General features: G+C 37.3%; 1 protein-coding gene across 2 annotated transcripts in view; it reads right to left on the bottom strand.

Annotated features, from left to right (window-relative positions):
- Positions 1-26,861, bottom strand: part of Rab7 (RAS oncogene family member Rab7) — a 214,614-nt gene that overhangs the window by 65,659 nt on the left and 122,094 nt on the right. For both annotated transcript variants that reach the window (XM_067140910.2, XM_067140911.2), the window contains exon 3: positions 14,348-14,545. In XM_067140910.2, the coding sequence (XP_066997011.1) occupies positions 14,348-14,527 (180 nt within the window). In that variant the 5' untranslated portion in view covers positions 14,528-14,545. The remainder of the gene's footprint in view (positions 1-14,347; positions 14,546-26,861) is intronic.

Here is a 26,861-nt window from a genome sequence, read left to right as displayed (position 1 = left end):
ATCCATGCATAATGCATATTTTGAAGATTTTGGATTTCATAGCTAATATTTGGACGTTTATATTGTATAATATGACAACTCTTCTGACTTTGGCGATGTATAATGTTAAAGTTGCATAATAGTGTCTTTCATGAATGTTAGTTTGCAGAATTTGGGACAGTTTCTCCACGTTATATGTCTATTATTGAGAGATGGAGAGAGAATGTATTCCTGGCATCCTATCTGACAACCAAAGTTCGTACATACGGTACAGTGATAGGATATTTGATCATTTTACCCAATCGATTCATTTGATTCTGTTCACGTTACTGAAATTATACAGTGATCCGATACATGGCATGTCAGTCACCATTGTTATATCTGTGTGCACTGATTGGTAGTCGCAACAGCATTCAATGCTCACTGCTTCCATCTGGTCTTCATTCATGAACTGCTTTCCTATACATGTCATCCAACCTTCAGATTTCTCCTACAGTCATCTATTCGCATCAAGTTTTGATGTTTCAAAGCCTTTGCTCTACGGTGACAACTGACAACTGCATTAAATAAATTTACAGAATTAGATGTAAAAATATTTGTCCGCGTACAACTTTCACTTAATAGAATTAGAATTTCTTCCAGGTGCTAATTTGGATTCAGACCACTACCTCTCTAAAATTAAGTTCCAAGTCATCTCAAAAAGGAAATGCAAAGTAAAGCCAATTAAGGGTCGGAAGTACGGCACGGAAAAAGTTCACAAAAGCAACCGAAATAATTGAGACCCAAAGTTGGGGGAATATCAAGGTAAACATAAATACTAAAGCTGAAGAGATAGTACCCTCAAATAAAAATTACAAAGCATGCCTGGTGGTCACTGGAATGTGGTGCACTCATTGAAATAAGAAAACGGGCATAGCAAAATTGGTAATCACAAAAAAAAAAAGAAAAAAAAAAACAGAAGAAAGCAGACCAAATTTCATTACAATTAGGAAACTGGTAGATAAAAATATATGAAGGGTTAAGAAGGCACATGAAAACAAAACTCTCCTCTAAATTGATGAAGAATTTACCAAAAACAACATGAGAAGCTTCTACAGAACTTTCAAGCAGAAGTTATGAAGATTTTCCAATTTTGCAATGTAAATGGGCACTGCTAATGATAACACAGAAAACTGCATGATACTAGCAGAATACTTTGAGAAACTCTTGAATTGTGAACCAATCTTCGAAAAATTTTAATCAATCCCAAATAATTTTGAAAAGCCAGATTCAGAACCACCAACAACTGAAGAATTACAAAAGATCATTTCAGAAATGACAGAGTCTGGAGAAAACCAAATAGTCGCCCAATTGTGAAAAAAAAAAAAAAAAAAAAAGCTGTCAAAAACGCAATTACATCCTTTCAATATGTTTTCGATAAAATCTGAAAAGAAAAAGATACTCAGAGTGGAAAGCAGCTATGTGAACTTCACGTGTTCTGCCATGGTGGAAAGCTCAGATTCTGGTCGAAATCAGGACATTTTTGTTAGTGAAAAGAATGTTATTTGGCAAGATAATTAAAATGTTATTCAAGAGGCAAATCATTACAGTAGCAGAACAGTAACTGATCAGATCATATTATAATTTATTCAAAGAATGAAACAAATCGCAGGTATAATTTTGAAAAATTAATAAGTGTAAAGAATGAAGCAGAAAGTGATGATATTAAGCTTATTTTATGAATAATAATAAATCTGTGAGGTTAAATCAATGTTAATAAAAATAATTAAGTGGATTAATATAATAATTCTTGGGGAAAATAATGAAGGAAAGGAAGACTACAGAAAGATTTATTGTTAAATAAAATAATTGTGAAGAATTAAAGAATATTCTTAATAATCAGAAGAATAAGCATATCCTAGGCCCATAAATAATTAATCTGGCTGAGAATAATAATCAGAAAGGGAATAATTATCTGCTTAATTTCCTAAAGGAATTTAATCTTGTCAATATTATAGTCAAAGTGATAATTAGAAGAATATTAATTTGAATCCTAGATTTAGATCAATATTAGGTAGAATTAAGGTACCAAAGTGATCAAAAACAACCTGTTAAACGTGACCACATAGTCAGGATGAAACACTATTTTATTCAGATGGAAATCAGAATGAGTTAGACATTCAAGTACTGTCATAATTGAGCATTAATAAGGTAGAAGTTTTCTTACTATTTGATTTACGTTGCACTGACAGATATGGTGACGATAGGAGAGGAAAGGGCTAGGAGTGGGGAGGAAGCGGCCATGGCCTTAATTAGGGTGCAGCCCCAACATGTGCCTGTCGTGAAAATGGGGAAACCACGGAATAACAAGGTAGACACAACCTCTAAAGTAAAATTCATGGGTGAAATCTCCGAACCATTTCAAATCAGAACAGGAGTAAGACAGGCGATGGGTTGTCTCCACTCTTGTTTAATCTGGTATTGGATAAGATCATCAAAACCTGGGAGAGGGGAGTACCTGGAATAAGTATGGGGAACCAAAGATAATTACCTAGGCTCCTGAGGAAGCCAGACATGCCACTGAGCAACTTCATGAAATCGCCATCAAAACTGGCCTCCAAATCTCTTTCGAGAAAACACAATACATGTACTCCAAGAACCAAGGTCTGACATCAATTGCAACCAAATATGGCAATATCGCACAAGTTAAGCATTTCTAGTACTTAGGTGAAGTTATCAGGAACACTGGAAGTGAAAACTATCAAATATAACACATGCAGAAAAATTACAAAGCCTACAACTGAGACGTCATCCTTAACCATCAACATCAAAGATATAGAGAGAAAAAAATAGCAGATACTCAGGGAGATAATTGGACCCAAGATTTAAGACAGTATCTGGATACGTAAAAGCTCAGAAGAACTGTATTTTACGGCTGCAACGGAAGAGGCGCATTAAATTTTACGGACACATACAACGAATGAAGACTCTCAACTGAATAAAAAAATCCTCACCATTAACGGAAGCCGACAAACCAAACTACGCTGGTTGGTAGACATTCAAAGCGACCTTGCAGAAAATAATATTGACCCACTGGCATCTATACGGACCACATTCAGACAGAAAATCAATTCACGTAAGTTCACATCCAAGAACTTGAAACTCAAATATGCTTTTGAGAGAGAGAGAGAGAGAGAGAGAGAAGCCCATAGTGAAAGGATGAGGAAGTTTTGGAAAGATGAGAACAAGAAGTCCAGTGTTAAATAATGGCCCTACATGCTCCTTAGAGGGCAAAACGCATTATATATTGTACCAGTAAAAGATAGCCGATAACTTGGTTATTTGAAAGAGGATGAATGAAAGTTCTCAAGGCGATACCTAGGCCAAAATAGCTAGGGCTTAGTACAGGAGGATAGGTTCTACTACAATAAGTGAAGATATACTCTGAATATAGGCTTTATTCAAAATATTGGTAAGTTGAAATTCATATCACCTTGGTGCAGTGAACCACCATCTCCAAAATCATCTTCCCAAATTGCTCTCCAGGGAACTCGTACTCCAGGATCCTCTCGTCACCGTGGAATCGAACCTGAACCTCGTACCTGAACTTTTCTAATTTCTCTGAGGTCTACAGCGATCTTGATGCAGGGTAATCACTCTTAATTTAACTTTATAGGAGTGTCCACAATCGTGCAGTCCCCCGACACGTTCAGAATCACTTCACACCAAAATTTGTAAAATACTGCCTTTAATTGATGTAGGTAGACAACATGTAGTTTGAAATATGCCATAAACTTTACAAGCCACTTGCAGATAGGAATTAATGAATGTCGCTTCAAAAGTTGAAAATGGAGATAACATTGATTTAAGAAATGAAATGATGGAACACAGTTCATGGTTATTTACCACTGAAAATGATGAAACTGAACACAGTTCACTTGCAATGCACTGTCTGTTGTTACTTGCCACAATGTAAAATAAGATGTTGCACTTGACACAAAAATTGCTATTTAAGAGTTTATCCGTAAGACACTGATAATAGTGATGAAATAAATACTAACTTGTCACTCTTGGCACAGCGAGTCTCGTAAAATAATAAAGTCACTGAATAATATTTAGAAGTAATTTTGTACAAGTATGTGCAGAAATTAGTTTGAATCCAGTTAAGATTAACACTATAATGGATTATCAGTTTACGTCGCTCACTTTTAACAGTGCGGTTCGCACAGTTTATCGTATTCAAAGTTTATCATTAGTTAAGGAACACGTAAGTGTTGAATAGCAAGAAATAGGCAGACACTTGTGTTATGATGAAATACTTCAAGCACTTTTAAATATCACACTTTTTTTTTTTTTTTTTTGCTAGCTGCTTTACGTCGCACCGACACAGATAGGTCTTATGGCGACGATGGGACGGGAAAGGGCTAAGAGTGGGAAGGAAGCGGCCGTGGCCTTAATTAAGGTACAGCCCCAGCATTTGCCTGGTGTGAAAATGGGAAACCACGGAAAACCATTTTCAGGGCTGCCGACTGTGGGGTTCGAACCTACTATCTCCCGAATACTGGATACTGGCCGCACTTAAGCAACTGCAGCTATCTAGCTAGGTATCACACTTACTGAAATATTGTTCTAACACTTGCATAGCAATGGAATAAGTTCAACACTTCACTTGTTTCTTAACCAAAGAAATATTAAGTTCTGCAGTTTAAGAATTATACTGAGTTTGGTTCTCGGCACGAGAACTTAAACGTCGCATTTGATAATTACTACGTTGTCACTCGACTCTACTATCTGACGGACAGAATAACATAGGGTCTGACCATGCAAGCCCTTGCCAAAGTTTGCCTGTCTATTGCCAACAAGTCATAGGATAACGCGGTTATTTTAAAGCGAATTTACTCGAAAATCCTTCGAATGGATTTTCTCGAGATTTGATAATGGATACGTTCTTGTGACTGGCTACAGAATGGCATATCTCCCAAGATGGTAAGACCATTATTAAAGAAGTTTCATAAATCTCTGAATCGAAAGTTCTCAAATGTGTGATTCATGGTTCCAGAAATATTCAGTCCTTGCCACGAGGCAAGTTGACGAGTTCGGCGGGTTAGTCTACCTCGCTCCTGCACCTACGTCATTCAGAGCTGTTCACTCGTAGGCTAGCTCGCCTTGGTAGATGTAAACACATTGAGCTTTGAGTTCTTAGCGTGCGTGACAATTATAAGACATCGCTCTTAATAAATACGGCATGTACCGTGCGTTCGTGGTACAATATATGAGGTAGAATCAGGAGGATTCAAAGGATATTCAACCTCAAGAGGATTTCAGATGATTAAGCTTTATTTAGCTAATTTTTGAACAGAAGTTGAGAGACATTAATACCTTATTATTGAAGTATTTCAAAGCTTAAAATTTAATTTCATAAACTTTGTTCATTTAACACTCAAGAAGTTGGAACCAGGGTGGAAGAAATCTAATCACTTAGAAAAAAAATTCAAGTTTATTGTTAAAAAAATTAAAAAATTCAGAATTTGTCAAATGATTCAATGCCAGCTGGATTCAAGACAGAATAATGTTGAGATTTATTTATTTTAAGAAATGTTCATCTTCTTTAGTATTTTCTGCATCATTTGCCACAAACCTACCAACTCACAACCTTAATGTTTATAAATTGTTAATAAATGCCCCTATAATGAATGGTGAGACACACACATACATTCCACACTGGGATACCTCGTGACTGCTGGTTGAGCGAGCCCAGAAAAAGGGGACAGTATGTATGTCAATCCCTTAGTCCTGTTTCCTGATATGAGGTCAGAATAAGGAGATGAAATTATATATGGAATGTTTTTACAGCCATATGCCCTTCCAGATGCCAACTCTTCCTCAAATGATGTATCAAATTAAATACTAGGTAATGGGAAGTACACAAGAGTTTTGTATCACCTTTGTAAATCTCATAAGCAGTCCCCATTGTAGAATGGATGTGTTATATGTATATCAAAACAGTAGTCCCTTGAACTGACTGGAAATGTGAACACCAATGCATAGCCATATTTCTCGAAGTAAGTCACTAGACAGGAGGCATATCAGTTTAACACGTTGTCGACTATGAGACCCGCCGGCGGGTCATGCCAACTCTTTACTTCTGGACGGTGCGACCCGCCGGCGGTCTCGTGACACAATAAATGTACTGGAACCGTATCGCGCACCGTTCACAGATTATGCTTTCGTCCTTTCTGGTTCGTCTCTACATAAAGCAAACTAACTTCATATACAACGGGACATGCAGGGAGTACATAGGAGCTAGGATAATTAAGAAATGATTCAATATGCTTGTTCCATTACTTAAATCATTTTCTATGAAGAAAATATCTACAAATGTAACAATAGTGACATTCAGGTTAACTCTGTTCAGAAAATCATAACTATCTGTTGTATTGGAGTTGAATACTTAACAGCATCATTAATAATAATAATAATAATAATAATAATAATAATAATAATAATAATATAAAGAAAATTATATCGTACAGATGGTTTATTAAAACAGTTAATATTTTGTTGAACGAATGCACTGTTGGTTAAAAAAAAAAAAAAGGGAATGAATGTAACAATATGAGATACCACTTCAGTGTTGCTTACGGAAACAAAGCAGGCACAACGATGGCTTCTTGGGACAGTCCTCACAGTACGTGGACACTTTCTTGCAGTGCTTCTGAGCATAAGTTCTGTCATGGATATTCACTAATTCTGCGTAACAACTGACGCAACGTTTACGTACTTTTCTATTTCAGCCATCCTTTTCTTCTGTTTCCTTCAAAATATGACGGCGTTAGGGAGAAGTGGAGAGAGTAGCTGCTGTTCTTATACTGCCCCAAAATTCCAATGACCAACTCCTCTCTAAATTTTCCAATTTGCAATTTCTTCCCCATGACTTCATTATGTAAAATGAGCGCATTCACAATAGCCGTTCCAAGTAGAAGTTCCAGCGCAACTTTATGATATCGCCTAATTGTTCTGCATAAAGACCGCCAATTTCAGGGAGGTTGCCAGCGGGTCACAGAGTGCGCGCGAACCCCGTGCGTTACTTGTGGACGATGAGACCCGCCGGGCGGTCTCAGCACACAGTGTACACAGTGCACCCTAATGCCTATAGGCTGTACATAAGATATGTAATAGTATGTAATATATCCATTAGAGTTCACGTATCTCTGATTTTTCACTTCGTTCCTAATGAATAAACTCTGAAAACAATACGCCGTCGTCAACGTGTTAAGTCAGGAAGCTCTGTCATCGTGTATTTATGTCTACACTGTGTGATATTAGACTACAATGAGAAAGCTAATCACAAAGTCAGGGAAGATTATTTTATGCTGGGAAAGATTATGAATCAATGAAGTTGTCAGATATAGTTGTGAGACTCTCGACATGCAGTTCTTCTCAAACTGCAGGTAAAAGTTGTTTGACATCTTTTTTGAAAAGTACACCAACTAAATAGTACGTAAACATATTGCATTGTGATTTATTTTCTACCATTAAGAAAATATTTAAAAGTCTCTTTCCGGAAGGCGAGTAAAACGGCCTCTGACGAAAAACGACGGGCAGCGACATCACAATCCAGTACCGCATACAGCTCTCCTAGCCATTGTGCACCAGCTGTTACTAAAAGCTGAATGTTTATTATTTGTGATAATGAATACATTAAAAATGACTGAAGAAAGGTTCAAGAAAGCACAGTCAGACAATCTACCATGTGTGGATGCCATCATGGTGGTAGCATTCTTGAAAAGTAGCAACTGTTTTGTGGCTGTAGAAATTTGCGGATCGAAAGCAAATTGGTTAAGTGACATCTTTTATATACGTGCAATGTACTGTAACTCCTAGTATTAGGGTAACAATGAACATGGATATAAATCGCTTAAATCACCTTTGCCTTCTATTTCCAGACTGATTCCCATATTAGAGAATAACATTACATATTCCGGCTTTCACCATTAGTAAAGTACCTAACAAATCGGACTTTGGTACTAACGTAAAAATACAGGTAGCATTATAGTACTATAGTTATTTAACCTAACATTCCTGAAATATATATACTGATGGTTGGGGCAACTGGCTTTCCCACTTCCTAGGCCCATGAAAGAGGAACATTAAATATATTCCGTTCATTTTTCTACACCTGATGATGATGCTTGTTCTTGAAAGGGGCCTAACATCTGAGATCATCGGCCCCTTTCTACACCTGTATTGAACAGTAAACTATATTCATGTTACAGTGCTGGCAGAGAAAATTATGGTGACAGTGCTATAGGGTATGTTCAAGTAAAGAGACAAAGTGGGAAATGCACAGTAAAATGCAAAATATGTCCTGAGCACAAGGTCAGATCCAAAAACTATACAGTCACACTAATTGTGGATGAGGAACAGTGTTGCATTAGACAGTGTAGAATGTCATGACAGTGCTGCGTCATCTGGTGAGTAAATAAATTTAGTAAACACTAAACTAGGCTATCATAAAACCCACAGGTGCCATAATTTTGATTTCTTTCAATACAGGTGGTTGCTAAACAAAGCAGCTGCATCAAAATGCTGTCATTGCACTATCTTGCAATTAAATTTGCAGAAAGAGGTGGAGATAGTGATTCTTTTCACAAGTTTGCTCAAGAGAACGTGCCATTTGAGTCTATTAAGTTAGCAGAAAGGCAAACTTTCAAACAAAATAATGATCCAGCTTGGCATGAACTCAGATATATGAGAATCACAGCAGCTTTGAAGCAACTAGGTGCAAAACAACAGATGGGACATTTGTGGAACGAGTGATCAATGCTGTGAAAACAAAGCATACTAAGACAATATGAACGGGATGCACACCTAAAACAGATGTCATAGCCACATTACAAAGACAACTTGACATGAAAATACATTTTAAAAAATGGTCTCTTGCTTTCTGCATCACATCCTGTGATGGGAGCTTCACCAGATGGTGTTGGAAAGGACTTTGTTGTCGAAGTGAAGTGTCCAGTTCGAGAAGCTACAATAGGAAATTATCTCAACAATGGCAAAATTAATGACAAATTCCTACTGCAGATTCAAATACAGATGCATTTTTCTAAAATGAAAAAAGGGTGTTCTTTGTGTTGCAGATCCAAATTTTGAAGTAATAAACAGTATTTCAGTTTATTGGGTGGACTATGATACGGAATTAGCTATTAGAACTGTACCGGGTGGTACACCTCCACGCCGCTAATTCAAACTTTGCGCCAGTTAAAACTCCTCTACTGGAGGAAGCCTGAACTTTAACTTGCATACTAATTCAACGATTTCTCAGAAGATGTCATTACTATAAATTTTGAAGTGTTCTGAACTATGTCAGTTTCGATTCGTTTTTGTTTTATCTGTAGCAAGAAGTGCGAACATTCTCTTCTAGATGGCACTACTGAAGGACTACAATTATGCACCCTAGTGCGAAGTGAAAGAACTGTGTTTTTGGAGAAATTTTGGGTTCATAAGTTTGTTCTTTGTTAAATTTCTTTCAGTCATTGTTTAAGTTGGCAATATCAACCCTTTCTTTCCGCCAGTTGTGAATTTGACCAATAAGGAATTTCTGTAATTAATTTTCCACCAATAAGGTGTTTCTTCTTCGTCTAGTGTAGTAGTTTTTGCCATTATCCAATAAAAGGCTTGTGGGTGGGTGTTCTCATTCCTGAAACGCCTCGAACTTTCCACGAGGGTATATGAACTGCTGATTTTCGGGTCTCCGGGCCACTTCAGTAACATCTATCAGTGTGTAAAGTACGTAGCAGGGGGCGGGAAGCGCCTCTTTCTTCGGGCAGCAGTTCAACCACCAGGTAATGGCCTTTTAATAACTTCTCTTCTTGCTAGCTCAGCAGTTTAACTCTCGGGGCAGGTCCGAAGCCGTTTACCATGTAACTTTCCCCTAAAATGTAAAGACACTTGGTATCAATTCTATCTTTTTAAACTACAAATTGGGATAGAGAGTGCTTAACCCTCTCGAGCTCCCACTCATATTGCTTTGAGGTGAACTTATTTTCACAACCGTTTCTTCCCTTCTAACGTAATGTAAATCGTTTTCTTATATAAGTCACCTCTTTAGGATGGGATTAGCCCTTGCATTAACGGCCTAGTGCCAAGTAGGTTTTAAATAAAGTGTATTAGGAGTGCAAGGACGCCTCCTCTCAAGTTGGTATTTTGGAGGCCATGTAATTGACCTGTTTCTTTACTTAATAGGCCTCAGTAGGTTGGGTATTTTTACCCGTTTTCATGTACTTGGAGGACAGCTTGAAAGTAGAATTTGGTGTGGCCTTTGATAGGCTTGAACTTAAGAGCGGGTTGCTCTTTCTTAAAATCTGTTTCTGCGTGCCTCGAGGAGGCTTGACTGTGTAATTGGGAGCAAGTGCTCCTGGACATGATTGGGGTCTTCTGCCCCTTTGTTGAATCCTGTATATCGTAAGGTTGGGCTTATAGCTCAAGAATTGTGTGTCTGGCTCTCGGAGCCCAAATTCTGTAACTCTGTAATTGTACATTCTCGATTTGTGTTTCGGCTACTGAGTACCTGTTATATTTGTTATTTCTTAATCTTGAAAAGAAAATATAACCTTGTTAAATTTTATCTTAATTTTAATTTCGTAGATTGAGACCTGTTCATCCCAGCTCCTTCTTTCACCTCTGCACATCCACAAAACTCCGTAACAAGAGCCATTACTGAAGGTGAGAAATTCTGGAAAGATTGCATATTTCCAGTACTTATTAGAAGTGTTAATCCCATAAGTATTAAGTTTGATTTATAGTTTAAAGATTCTCTTGCCTACTATATTTCCCCATATGTACTCCATAAAATAACCCCACATGCTGACATGGACTGATATAAGTTTAATAATAAAAAACTGATCTTCAAGTATGACAGGTATGAATGTGTGTGGTGATGGTGGTGGGTGGGGTTGATTGTGGGAGGGAGGTTGTAAAAGGAAGCCTGGAGATATACATATCAAATAAAATAAAATACAATAAAAAACACACACACACGCGTAGGCCTACATGTATGTATATTAACAGATTGCTTCTATGCAATTGGTTTCATTCATTGATTACATAAATATAGAATAGATATATACTCTATTTATTGTTAATTGTCTGACTATAATAGCCTTAATACCTTACCACTGCTGCTTGTAAATTCATCAGTGTACTACCTGTTACAATCACTTCATCACTCACAGCTACTGAATTATAGTCAATACATGCACGATGTTTCAACGTATTAAATTCTCTGAGTTTTCTAATTAAGCGCTCTATATGAATTCTTAAGCTAGTTTTGTAGAGATAGGCCTATACATTTGTTTCTTTTCATGATGTACATGCCTACTTAACGTTACGGTATAATAGAGAATTTACTTGTAGCCTAAATTTGTTTACAAATGTAAGATCTTCAACAAATAAATAAATAAATAAATAAATAAATAAATAAATAAATAAATAAATAAATAAATAAATAAATAAATAAATAAATAAATAAATAAATAAATAAATAAATAAATAAATAAATAAATAAATAAATAAATAAATAAATAAATAAATAAATAAATAAATAAATAAATAAATAAATAAATAAATAAATAAATAAATAAATAAACAACTGTCGCATGCCAAAATAAAACTGATATAATTAGGGTTGTTGTGCACTGTTTATTACTTTCATATTTCAAGACGTAATTGAAGCATTTAATTAAGGTATCATACATTAAAATTTAAAATTTTACCACCAGAAGAGCTGACATGGAAAAGTGATTGAAAGTTCAAAGAAATTCAACTTACGTTAAAATGATCTTCACAGTAATAAACCGTAGACTTTTCAGATATATCACTGGCATTTCTCTGGGTCGCCAAAATCAGTTTTTTCCTAGTTTTAGGGTCTCTTGGCACATTTATAAACAATTTGTTTGGGGTGGTATGCAATGGATTAGTGCACATCAGAACTATGCACCATTTGTAAGTTTTCTGCTTCACTGTCTGTGCAGAATTCATTTCAAGTCCAGAAAATAACAGATTATTACACAATGTCCAGAGATCGAATGTAATCATAGCAGACACTAAAATAAAGTAGAAATGCATTAGTGTATCCTGTTTCTCACAGCACACTATGTTATTTTGTCTGCTAACACCATTAACCTGTACGATGAGATCGCGTACTTGCGTCATGTGACATTTTCATACAATTTAGATTTTGATCGTGTTTGGAGTTATTTCTAAATTCTGACCATATTTTTGAATTCTGCATGAAATTTTGAATCAGATGAGCACATTTTAAATTAAAATCCCGGATCATGCATGTCCCCTATTCTTGGAATTATGAGGCATATTACAGAAGGGTAACACATGATGCAGGATGGACTTCTCAGTACTGGCAAAAGATATTCTTCACTAATGAATACTGCATACCTCTTGTTTCTAATAATGATCAGCAATATGTTTGGAGAGAATCTGAAACTTAAGACAGAGCAGCAAGGTAAAAGCTCAGCAACATCTTCAGTGACTTCATAGACAGGGTCACTGTATGTCTTTTCTGGTGATTCATAACAATCTCAAGCCTCCTCAGTACTGGAAATACATTCTTTTTTTTGCTAGGGGCTTTACGTCGCACCGACACAGATAGGTCTTATGGCGACGATGGGACGGGAAAGGCCTAGGAGTTGGAAGGAAGCGGCCGTGGCCTTAATTAAGGTACAGCCCCAGCATTTGCCTGGTGTGAAAATGGGAAACCACGGAAAACCATCTTCAGGGCTGCCGATAGTGGGATTCGAACCTACTATCTCCCGGATGCAAGCTCACAGCCGCGCGCCTCTACGCGCACGGCCAACTCGCCCGGTGAAATACATTCTCCATCCTATTCTGGATGTGTACCTCCAGCATTTCAGACAGGACTTAATTTTCATGGACAAGCTGCATATCCATCATGCAGGCATGGACAATGTCTTTCTTCACATTGCTAGTATTACAGGACTGCTACTGAACATACCTAAAAATCAAGTTGTTTATTGATGTTCTCATGGATTATGGTATATAAAAGATATATTCAGAATCACCACTGAAAAAAAATTGCTCGGATAGGCTGGTAGATGGAATACTTACGGTAATCTCAAGCATATCAACTAAGCCTACTCAGGAATCAAATGCATCTCTACTTGGAAACAGTTGAAGAGTGTACACTGAGAGCAAAGTTAGGGAAAGTCTGGCACAGAATGATATTTGTAATGAAACAACAAATGTGACAGGAACAATGCTCTTTTTAAGTGTAGCAGTTGTATCAATATTTAAGTGGGCAGAACAGAATGGTTTTAGACAAACCAAAAGATGAAGACAAGTGAAAAACTACTAATGTCACCGTAACCATTTATGAGGATTTGGAATGATAATATGAGATTTAACATAAAAAGACATTTTGGGTTACCCTCAGAATATTTGGAAAATATATGCCATCTTGTTAATCTACTGTGTATTATAACTTCACTTTTACTTTTTGAACTGTCAGATAAATTTCTGTCAAAGAGCAAAGGGGAAGAAAACAAGAACGGAATCAAGCTGAGAATAGAGACATAGCTCTGAGTATTGTTCCTTGCTTCAATGCAACCACATACGGCAACAAATATGTAAAAGTGATTTAGGCAGAATTATTATGACAGAAAATAAGTCTTATTTTTAATTAAATTGTTAGCACTGTCACTGAATATTTTAAATGGTAATTGTTTATAAAATATTCACTGCTAAAAGTATCTCACAGAATTTACATTTACTTTGAACATAACAAATAAATTTGGGTCTTTTAAAACAACTTCCATTCTTTCCAGAATAATTTTGAAAATTATAATTCTCCATAACCAACTGTATGTTTGTAACATTTCCGCAACATATAAATTGAATTTTTTTGAACAGAATACATTTTCACAATCATGGACTTGGATTTCCTACATAATCAATACTTTATTTATTTCTGATGTATTTACATTATAAATACCTTTAGCAGTAAATACATTACATTATAAATACCTTTAACAGTAAATACATCAGAAATAAATCAAGTATTGATTAGGTGGGAAATCCAAGTTCATAATTGTGATTGCTGGAACTATAACAGAGGCCAATGAAGCTAATAAATTACGAGAACACATTTTAAAAATGTTATGAGGTGAATGTAATTTCACAAGGGTAAATAACAAAAGACCATAAAAGTTAAACAAAGCAAATAGACAAGGTAATATGTTACGACATCTCTGACCGAAAGAAAGAAAGAAAGAAAGAAAGAAAGAGACATGCCTTTAGAACGAATACTGCTTAGTCACACCTGAGAATGTTGTCCACGCTGAAAATTACTGACCTGCATCGTCACTATTCGATCATCAACCATAACTTCTTTGGTCAAAAAATCAGCACCAATAGTTGCTTTGTACTGATTTGAGAATTTCTTGTTGACATACTGGTTCATCAGGGAAGTTTTACCCACTCCAGAATCTCCCAATATAATAACCTTTAGCAGGACCTTTTTGCGAGATGCCATCTTCTTGACCTCTTAAGTCTGAAAACAGAAAAAAAAATCTGGTAAGAACTACTGCCATATTACATAGTTTATTTCAACTTATTTTCAAACAGAAAAGATGAAGTAGAAGATTTAAATTTTATTTCAACCTACCAAACAACTTTATTAGTAATTTTTCTAATGAAGGTGAGAAAGAAATAAAGGTAGAAATCATGAGCATAATTATTCAAGAACTGGAATCACAAAGAAAGTTGGCAGTAAAATTCTTCCTTAACCACTAACACTATGATGCAAATCCAGTAAGCACTGCACATTTACAATAATACAAATCCCTCACCATACTTCATTAGCCTGTCCGCCACCTTATTGTCAATGAAAACTTACCTCCGGAATTTATCAATATATAAACACGAAAGTGGGTGTAGATAAATTATAGTTTAAAACATAAACCAGTATCAGTGGGAACAATGTACTCAGCAAGGTGTAATTAATCCATAGGTGTCCCACAGAGAAGTTTTGGGCCCCACTTTTGTTTAACAATAGTGTAAATGTTGATATTTAGAAATTTCACGGTCTGTATTGAAGTGGGATTACAATAATTCAAATTAATAGGGGTCCTCCTATTCAATACAACGACATTTATTAATGTGAATTATTCACATGTCATTCACACAAGGTACTAGTTTTGGCACTAAACTTGTGCCATCATCAACCAACGAGTCAAATTAGGCAAACACAATACAACCTTAAAACAACTTTAAAACACACACTAACACTTGCATAGATGAATAATAAATAAAATACGGTACATGATGATATTGCACTTCTATATAAAATCCTTTTAAAATGACGACTCTGTTGTATACACATGGTGGTTTGTCCAGCTTGTATATGTCTTTAGTTCTTTGATCTTGTTGAAATTATGCTGCAGAAGTTGGTTTGATCAGTGGTTTGGTTCTGGAAAATAAACTTGTATGTGATGAACTTTGTTAGACCCAAAGAATTAATTCTCACTTCAATATGGGGTTTTGGAACCTGGAGAAGAAATTAAAAGCTGAATTAGGCAAAAGATAGGAAGGAAAGACTAAAAAGAAATGTCTAGAAATGACAAGAAACGACTAGGAACGAACTCACCTTGAGCAGCCTGTTTGATCGTTCAATTACTGTTAGTGTGAATTATCTAGAGGTCGCATTAAAATATGGGGAGTACCACCTCTATGCAGATCTACAGATTTATCATCACTCTAACCCACAAGACATGCACTTATGTGTGCAAAAGTGAAGCAAAAGTTACGAGTAAGAAGGTCAAGGGGAAATAGACCGCAAATCGCACGACATATGCACCTACCAACCTTACGTGTTTGCTCTGTGTGGGAAAGGAGTGTTCCCTGCTTTGACTAGTGGCGTAACCGCAAGGTAAATACAGCCAGTGCCTGCATCCCATATTCAATCAGTCGTGTTTGCCCTGTTATAGTGTGCGGAGTGTAGCCTCGTGGTGAACGTGAAAACGTAATGGCACAACGATGCCATTTGGACCCCGATTTGCAGGGTAGAATACTCGGCCGCCTGGAAGCAGGCCAGACACAGACCGCAGTCGCCGTATCCTTGAATGTGCCACAGTGTTGTTTCCAGGCTTTGGAGAAGATTTTGACACGGGAGATGTTAGTCGTAGGCCAGTACCAGGTCGACCGAGGGTAACCACCCCACAGCAGGACCAGTATCTGGCCTTAACCGCCCGACGAAATCGGAGTGCACCTGCAAGACAATTGTAGGCGGAGCTTGCAGCCGTCTCAGGGGTTGCCGTTTCCCGGCAAACTGTGTACTGGAGGCTCAGAACAGCAGGGCTGTCTGCTCGATGTCCAGCTGTGTGCGCCCCGCTCACTCCAGCACAGAGACTGGCCCGTTTACATACTGTGGAGCCGTAAACATCGAAACAGGACCATGAATGAATGAAAGCTTGTACTCTTCACAGATGAATCTAGCTTCAGTTTGCAGAACAATTCCCATCGCACATTAATCTGAAGAGAACCAGGTAGCCGATACAACCACAGGAACATCGTGGAACTGGACCAGTATGGTGGTGGTGGCATCATGATTTGGAGCGGCATCATGTTGAATGGCTGTACGGACCTGCACATCTTCATGGGTGGTCCGAGGAACACTTTATGCTCAGAGATACAGGGATGAGGTACCGAGACCGCATGTTTGACTCTTCAGAGGTGCGGTTGGTCCGGACTTTCTCTTAATGGACGATAACGCCCGACCACGCCGCGCTGGTGGATGAATTTCTGGCTGGGGAAGACATTCATCGCATGGACTGGTCAGCGAGGTCTGCGGATCTGAATCCTATAGAACATGCCTGGGATGCTTTGGGGAGGTGACGTCAGCCTCCACAAAGGACCCTCCAAGACCTTCGCATTGCCCTTTCGGAGGCATGGGATCGGCTGCCACAAGAGCTCTTGGACCATTTGATAGAGAGCATGCCATGTCGCTGCGAAGCATGTGTGGCCGTTAGGGGTAACCATACACCCTATTAACAGCATATTTTGTTGTGGAAGACATTGGCAAGTTTTGTTAGTTGTTGTCAAAGGTGTACCTTTGACATCAGAACTTTTCTGACACTGTTTTTTTGGACAAGTTGTGTGTGATTCAGCTCCCATTTGTTCAGAAATCTGTCTGACATTCCTATCGGATGGTATGGCCCCGTTTAGTGATTATGCTTAACTTTTGGACACTATTGTACTTGTGGCCATTGACAATACATTTTGTCTGATAACGACGCAGCGACTATGACAAAAATAAGCTCACCGGACAAAAAATTAGTCACCCCTGGATAAATCATTACACGCATTTAATACGTCGTGAGTTAGCCTCTGGACTTAATAACCACACGATTTCATTTGGGAAGCGAGTCCACAAGATTGTGCAGGTACGTCGCATCCAGGTTAAACCACTTGCCGAGGATTTCATCATGTAATTCCACCAAACTGCAGGAATACTGATGTCTGTGTTTTACCTGCTGTTCCAACATGTCCCACAGATTATCAAAGGGATTCAAGTCAGGTGATTCTGCAGGCCAATCAATATGTAATAGGGTGGGGGAGCGTTCATAAAACCAGTCACATATGCGTCCAGCTCGATGAACTTTGCTGTTGTCACCTTGAAAATTCGGGGTATCCCAGCATACTCACCTTATGTAGATGTTGACTGAAAGGCAAAACCTGATCACCGAGAATGCTTAAATAAGCATACCGGTCCGTGTCAGTGGTCACCTAAGTGAGCGGACCCAATCCATGATATGAAAAACACCCCCAAAGCATCTCTGACCAACCTCCGGCTTGAACCTGACCTTGCACGCATCTACGATGAAATGCTTCATTTGGCCTTCGGTGCACGTGCATCACTGGAATACAGGAAAAAAATGTGATTTTTCAGATCACATTACATTCCACCAGTCAGCTACTGTCAACGTTCAATGATTTCTAGCCCATTGAAGACTCGCAGCTTTGTGTGTCTGTGTGAGTAACGGCCTTTTGCAAGGTGACCAACTCTGAATGTTCACTGCATGCAGTTCCCGTCGCAATGTTCTCTTGCAAACAGGTTGGGGTGGGCCTTCATTCACTGACTGCAGCAATTCCTGTCAGGTTTGGAAGCGATTTTGATTCACAAGCCGTGAAACGGTTCAGAAAACTCAGGACCTTTTTCTGACCACAATTCTGACTCCGTGCTCCATGGCTACATGCGGTACACCACTGCTTGTAGACACTTTGAACAGTCCGTTGGGAAACGCAGACAAATCCAGCAACTTCACGAACCGTATGGCCGTTGGCACGGCCAAACACGATTGCCCCCTTTTGCCACTCTGTCACATCCTTACATCTAACCCATGTTGAGGTACACTGTCTGCTTGAAACATCAATGTCTCACTGACCGCTACTACCTTATGCTGACGTAGAGGCAGTGTGTGTTGTTGAGCACAGGACTTATTCGCTGCACCATTTTGTACAGGATTAATGATCCATCTGTCGTGCGCACTAGGGCGAATAATTTTTTGTCCCACGGGTCTTATGTTCATGATACTGCCATGTCCTATTGTACATTAGCAAGAAACTTTTGCGTTACAATGACCGAGATAAGTTGGACTGAAGTGAAAAATTTATGCAGTAAAATTCAGAAATGAGTTTTCCTCTCAAACACTAACCTACAAATTTTCCAGAACATCTTAAGAACTGATAAAATCCCTAATCTTGTCCCTTCAGGACTGCTGCTATTGTATACTTATGGATATATCTCAGGGCAGTAATACAATGTTTGAACAGTTTAAATACAGTACTTGCACGTAATTTATTTTTAAGCTAATATGACATTCATATTTCAACTTATTACAGGGACTTGTCCTTGCTTCATGTGCATGAGTGATGTCATCTCCATATTCTGCATGGAATTCTAAATTCCAATGTCCTGAATTACCTTTCTTCAAATTGTAATTATCTCTTCTATTGTCACCACAATACACAATTAGGCTCCACTTGACCTAAATCCAGTGCTTACAACTGAACCTTTGTAGTCACAGCCGCTAAGCCGTGGAATACTCCCTCTGCCAACATTACAGATTTGTGTTCCCATAGGAAATTTAAGATGGATTGCCAAAAATCACTTGCCGAGTGCATCCAACCAACTTCTATGTTTAGCAAAAGTGTGAATAAGCGAGTAAATGAGAATTTCTTTTTAAAAAAACTATGAGCTTATTTGCTAGTTACAGGTTTATACTACTTTTATTTTATTTTATTAAACAAAGCCCCAAAATACACATGTGGCCACTGAGACTATTACTACTGTTATTTGCATAGGAAGGGGATACCTATATAATTGGTCCATTATTGGACATTATAAAATTTCCAGCTACTCATTCCTGGTTGCCAGCATTTCGCCCCAGTGTGCGAAGTTGGACATCTTGGTAGGCGACTCTTTCATACACACATTAAATGGTTTACCTGCAATTTTGTTTTATTAATTTTATACATTTTTAAATGCACTTATTGTACAAAACCGATCGCTTTCAAATTTTAAGATTTTTTACATAAAAAAATTAAAATAAATAAATAAAATAAAAACACAAACCACCACATTCGACTGAAGATCAACATGCCATGGATTTCTTTTCGCCCCACTCACAAATTTTCTCCCAACACTGTTCTGATGTAATCATTCAATAATTATCATTCTATTAAAGAACTACAGTAGATGTTTTACCCAACAATGATTTTAAAAAATCACTTTGCATGTGTATCACAGCCAACAGGAAAGGTGTATACCTGTTGATCCCACTTCTCCTTACTATTTACCAAAATGCCTCATCCAGTGCCAAGACACTTCATTTCCCTATCTGTCATATAGAAAAAATTAATGGAAGAGAGAGGATGGGAAATAACATTTACTATGGCATTTCTTATGCAGCCAGTCCCTGCTATGAATGGTGTGAAAATGTTGTTCACAGGGTCGGTTGGTGCACCCATTTCAGTGGGCTTGGCAGACTGATATGCAATAGCAACTTCTGGCTCAACGAGTAAAGCAACGGGAAACTACCTCACTTCTCATTTCCCTAGTATGCCTCTTCAGTGATGCCTAGGCTATCTATGACAGCTTTCGGCAGAACTGTTGAGGATCAAACCAGTCTTCAGGCTGAATACCCAACATACATACATGGCATTAGTAATACACATATTAATTAAGGCTGGAAAGGGAAATTTTTTTTTTTAATTTTTTTTTTTTCCCCCCTGTATTCAGAACTTGCACTCGAATCCTCTTCACTTTAACATGGACTATCAACACTGGTAGGCCTACCCTTAAAACAAATAGACATTAGTCATTATTTATCCTCTCTGACATTTAATATTTAAGAAGGGTGCATTGGACCCACAGCTTGTAGGTTAAGGTACAAAAAACAGCATATTTTCAACCTCAAATTTGCATTTCAAAGGAAGGGAAGGATAAATTAACATTGGAAGGAGTGGAGTTTATGGAAAGGGAAAGAGATGAATTGTGAAGCAGGTATAGTATCCACTACTGAAGTTGGTATCTGCCACAGATGCAAGAATGATCTGGGCACAAACTAGCAACCTTAGATCAAATGTGCACAAATAATGAACACAAATTATAAAAACATCCATAAAAATGTACAATGAACAATCAAGTATAAGTGGAGAAAGAATAAATTTGTAGAAGCCAGGGCATTTTGTTTTTAGGTGTTCCAGGCCATACTAATACATGGAAGGTTTTTGGCAACCTAGGATGGAAAAGGGCTAGGATAGGAAAGGAAGTAACCATGGCCTTAGAATACAGCCCCAGCATTTAAAATGAGAAACCACAAAAAACAATCTTCAGGACAACTACGAACCCACCACTTCATGAAGGTAAACTCACAGTTGTGAGACCCGAACTGCACAGCGAACTCACTCAGTACTGCTGGAAGATTAATTATATTAGCAAGAAACCCTAGAGGGAACTTGTTCCAGTCTTGCTTTTGCTGGTATAGAAATATAATGTAAGCTGAGGAATGCAATGGAAACGTTGCTTTAGTCAATGTTAGTTTCTGGTCTGCTGACAGTTGAAGGAGACACAAGGAAAAAGAGAGGCTGGTACAATTGGAGATTCAAAATGTCCTTGAAATTCAGCAGGTCACATGAGTAAAAGGTTTTTGCTAAAGATAGATGAGAACATGAACTATTGGTATAGATGGTACTTCATCCTATGTATTACAGGTACTACCTGAAATACACAATGTAAGTATGAGTGGCCAGTATGTTATGTATCAGCAGCAACTACCAGGCATTTTGAAACAGATTCTGTTCGTAACTTCACCAACTGAGTAGCTCAACAACATTTTTTTTTTGGCTCCTCTCTCTTACCAAGGTGACAGTGGTTCAAGTTTTTAAAAATGGAAAGTCTCATCCCAGTGGTCTGGATTCCACTCAGAAGTGTAGGGTATTTGGTTGATTCTCACAAAGTCATGTACAAGCTCAAGTTGGCTGCTTTAATTTCACCACCTATCTTAATCAAATTCAACCAATGACAATTTAAAACTACTTTTCTGAATATGTTCTGATATGTCAAACATTTGACTGTCTGAATTATAATGCTTGCAGAAAACTCTATCTTCTGATAGAGGGAATTAAACCATACAGTTCAGCATAGAACCAGTTGGCTAAAACTTGTTTTGGTCCTATGCTACTCTTTAGGATTATAAGGACTAGAATGCAACAGGAAAAAGCTTAAAGAAACAAAAGCAATATATCAGATACTGGCCCAATTCCAGGTCAGAAGACAGAGCCATGGTATAGAAATTGTTTACTAATAAAGTCCTTTGAACACCTCCAGAATGATTATGAAAACTTTAAGATGAAAAACCAAAGAATGCAAGAGATCCTAGAGAAAAATTTGTTCCATCTTTGCTTTTGCTGGAACCTAATGTAGGCTATATAAGCAGTTTCAAAGATATGAACTCTAGTTGTGGGGGTAGAAGATCAAACACTAAAATTTTAATCTATTAACAATAAGCAATAAGAAACATAAGTACTGAACAGCTATAATAAATAAAAAATGTGACCAAGAAGTTACAAAATTTAACTAGAACTTGGAACTATTTTCCCCAGGTCTCAAACTCTCATTCCGAGGAAATTATAATACATACTTCATTGAAATATACACGATATACATGCTATTTTGAAGTAATGCATGTGCACCACCAGAAAAAATGTTCAATGAAGGCTATTACTATGAAAGGTTAAAAATGAATATTATTGGACATGCAAATGCCTTGCACTGTAGTGGAATAGACATTACATTCATTTCAACTATTAGCAAAGTGAAACGTTTGTATTATTGTTGAATACCCAAATAATCAAAAATAAAGTTCACTTAAAAGTACATGCCAGTGGACTAAATGTATTTCTCCATAAAGGCCAGTAATACTCAATGTGCTGTCAAAAATATTAACATATGATACGGCCATTATTATTTCATCAAAGTAATATCTTTGACTGCCATTTTTATGATGAACTAGATGCAGTTTTTAAATGCCTTGTATTATTGAAAGAAATTTTAAGTGTTAAAAAAAATTATACCCAGTATGAGCACAGTCCACTTAACAGTATTTATAATTAAGATATTGCAAAATTAGAGGGGAACTTGCATACACAGAATTAGCCTTAGCGTCGGCTACTATATATTTTACACACACTTATGTCTATGCAACATTATGTAATACATAATATAGCTTCTGCAAGTACTACACATAGAGAACTATGCTGAAATACAACAAAGGCCAACAGCAATATCTAAATATGCTGATACTTTCATACTTGCAAGCACTATCATGATAGGATTGGCATGTAAATTGGTCTTGGATATTAAGGGGCAAGGAAATCCAGATTTTCAGAGTATTTATCATGTGATACTTTCCTCCACTATAATAGCTAAAATAAGCAGGTTGGAGCACAAGTATAAAATTACACCTTATCACAATGAAAGCTGATGATTCAATACCTGCAGTCTTCAGATTGATTGTTGATACAAACTACCAGAAATTACCTAAACTATCAACAAGTGAATAAAATTACCGTTAACGAAATTGTAATACGTGGTCGAGGCCTGGCCAGCAACAAAAAGATCAAAATCTAATACAGGCCACCTGAAATTAAATTAAAAAATAAAAATATACAGAAACAAAGGTCAAAAAGTTAAGTGAAAAAATAGGATCAAACTGATGGTTTGGGCATATCACAGATATGATTGATGAAACAATGTCAACATGAACTGTAATATTATGAATGAAAGGAAAGAAGCCATGGAAGACACAGGTGACTGATTGGACTATGTTAAGGTCTCAATCGTAATGCTGTGAAATATGGTGAAGGGAAAAGTCAAAATGGAAAAAGCCACACATGACAGCTCATCTGTATGTGGGTAAGGGGAAACTTAGAGTAGCAATGCAAGATCAGATGAGGCAAAGACATCACAAAACCCCAGGCAGAAGTCTCAGAGAATGAAACCCTTTTAAGATCGAACACGAACTCTGATATACTCCATGGAAGACATGGATGACATTCCTTCCTTTAACCCATCAACCGTTGGTCATTTAAATATCCCGCTGGTGCTAGCATATTGCCCAATAGGCCTTGTGATTTCACTCTGCACATTTACTTGGAAACCATTAATATCTTTGGTCATTTGTATGATATTTTTATGAATAAAACTACAGTGATAATCTTTTCCTCTTATGTACTTACGAGGACACAGACTTATTACATTAATATTTGAGGTATTTATAGTTTTATATCAGAAGTTTAACTTTTCATTTTTTAGGTTAGTTTCAAGAAAATGTGTGTTCAGACTGTACTACCTATGCGGCTAGACATTTCTGCTTGCCTTATGAAAGAAACCTACATAGAGTTTAATATCAGCAATATCATTTCCTCATTCTCAATTAGATATGCTGGCTATTTCTCACTACGAATTACTAACTTAGGCAGATGCTGTCTGATGCATCTGCTTATCTTGTAATAAAGGTAAGGCCTGTAAATAGCACATGCGATTACAAATCTAAACATACATATACATAGCCCATGAGATTATACAAATAATATGCCTTGAATATTTAGGTCAGCACACTATCACTTAACTACTGTAATGCTTCTACAGTCAAGGTGCGTTGAGCAGTTTGCAACGCTTAGTGAGTGCTAGTGGTACAAAAATTATAGACTTCGTTGAAGGTGTACTAGACAATGACAGTGATATTGATTTCAGTTTGGGTAATAGCAATTTAGAAAACCATATTGGAGAAGCTCTTAGTTCAAGTGACAAAAGCAAAAGGGATGAATATGTTCCTGTAGGATCAAGGGAGGAGTCATGTGGAGCGCAGACAACAATGGCCCAAACATAAAACCTCACTGATGGCATAGCAGGTGTTCAAACTCACACAGGACTAACTGTTAACAGTACACCTATCGAAATTTGACAGAAAATTAATCTCAAAAGAAAAATTAACTCCGAAAAGTAGGATTCACAAATTAGTAGATGTTGATTATAACATTTATAACATTTCATCACTAATTATATTGATGGGAATTTGTCAAGAAATGTACTGCTAAAGTGACAAAATGCTTTCAACACCTTTCTTTGACAACTGTGTGTCAGAAAATAGGTTCTCATCAATATTTTGAGTTCTCTACTTAATCAGTGTTCACACACAAAATGACGAACTGCGTAAGATCTTACCTGTATTCACACACTTCATTAATAAATTCAGAGACAGTTATTGGCCTGATAAAAATGTCACTGTAGACTAAAGTCTAATGTGGTGGAAGGGGCGATTAAGGTGGAAACAGTTCATTAGGACAAAAAAGGGCGGGTATGGTATTAAAGGGCTTGATTTATGCGAGGGTGGTATTTGATATCTTTATGATAACAGTATTTACACGGGGAAAGGCACAAACAACACAAGACACCAGATCTTAGGGCACCTAATGGACCCATTACTAAACCAGGGCAGAACAGTATATCTGGAAAATTGGTACAGTTTTCCAAAACTGTTTATAGCTCTCCATAATAAAGGAACATATGCAACTGGAATTGTTCAAACTAATAGGGTTGGGCCTCCAGAAATTGGCAACGCAAAAATCTACGGAGAGGAGAAAGTGAAGTCGCATGTGTTATGGAGCGATAGAAGACTAGTGTCCGTTTTATCTAATTGACATTCTAGGATGGGAACGGTGGATACATGGAAGACTGATCCTATCATGAAATTAGAAATTTTCAAACTCTACTTAATGAATGATTATTATGGGGAAAGTATGACCAGGGAAAGAAGAAAAAAGTTTTGAAAATAGGTGCAAAAAAGGCGATGATATCACTAAGGTTTAAATCAGTTACTTGAACTTTCTGTATCCCATTTACTGGGTTCTAATACTGTAATTAATGAACTTGTTATATTAGGATTACTCACATCATCTCACTGTTTCTGACAGTAAGTCGCTGGTGGTTTGAGCTCAGTTGATCATTACATATAGAAAAAAATATGCTCAACATCTACAGAAACCAATGGAAAATATCTAGTCAGCACTCGTAAAGGGAGTGCAGTGAAAACTGCAAAGGTTTCCGCATCTGGATTTTCTTCAAATTTAATTTGAATTTTTCTTCAGCAAATCCATTAAGGTTATCCCCAAAACTCACCACCTTCTTCCATGGTTCCTCCTCCTCCATACAGTCTTCTTCTACACTCAGTCACATCAGGCAAATACGTGTACCCATGCATTGCAAAACATTCCCTCCATTTCTTCGTTGAGAAACTGGACCCGCTTTAAGGATGCTGCATCCATTGAGTCTGGGGCACAATCAAGCATTAGACTGTATTAAAGTTTTTGCACAAGAAAACTGCATGTTATCCAAATACCCTGCATTGTGGCGACAAACTTTGCAAGGTGGACAGTCACTTCTTGGTACAGAACTTGACGACTGGGAGTCTTTATGAATATCTTCTTCACAGCAACAATGAAGCTACTTACTCTGCTATAATTCTTCTTGATACTTTCAGAATACATGTCACATGGTTGAGGTTGGGGTACAAGCCCTTCAGTTGTTGGAAAGCTGAAGGAATATAGCGTGCTTGATCAGTCCCCACAAGTCCGATTTTTTTGATAAAGTACAGCCCCTGACCACAGGTTCATGAGTCACTGAATGAATGCGGTATTGTGCAGGCATCTTCTCAAGTTCATACATTTTAAAACGCATAGGTTTTATCTATTCACCAAATAATGGAAATATCAACATATACAAAGTATATCTCTGCAGGTCATCAGTAGTTTCAACTAAAATGAATCCTACTTCATGTTTGCCGACCACCTCTTCTTTTTGCGAAGACATTTTAATATATTGGCCGTATGTCATATTTCTCAGAGTGCTCTCATCCGGTATTGACTTCGAATGAAGAAATGTTTACCTTGTGGACTTGAATTCTTGACTGGATTAATGCGATGGCAAGATCCGTACTGAACTCTTGCCAGGATCACTGCTTTTCAGATTCTGAAGCGAAGGCACTTATTAGTTTGCTTGGGTTTCAAATTTAAAAATTCAATGTTCCTTACATATTTGCTGTACTGGATGTGCTGATTTATTATTTTTCTTTGATGCTCGTCATCAATATTTACTTCACAGATGGCACTTCGAAGGATAAAGTCATCAGTTACAATAAACTGAATCTTTAATTCTTCTGAAAGTGCGTAACACTGCTCATTCTTAACCTGCAGTATGATTTTGTGTTACGAAAAATATGTTCTGGTCCGGACTGGTAAAATACTAA

This window comes from Anabrus simplex, chromosome 2, assembly GCF_040414725.1.
Source record: "Anabrus simplex isolate iqAnaSimp1 chromosome 2, ASM4041472v1, whole genome shotgun sequence".
NCBI classification, from domain to species: Eukaryota; Metazoa; Arthropoda; class Insecta; order Orthoptera; family Tettigoniidae; genus Anabrus; species Anabrus simplex.
This window is presented reverse-complemented; position numbering and strand designations above follow the sequence as displayed.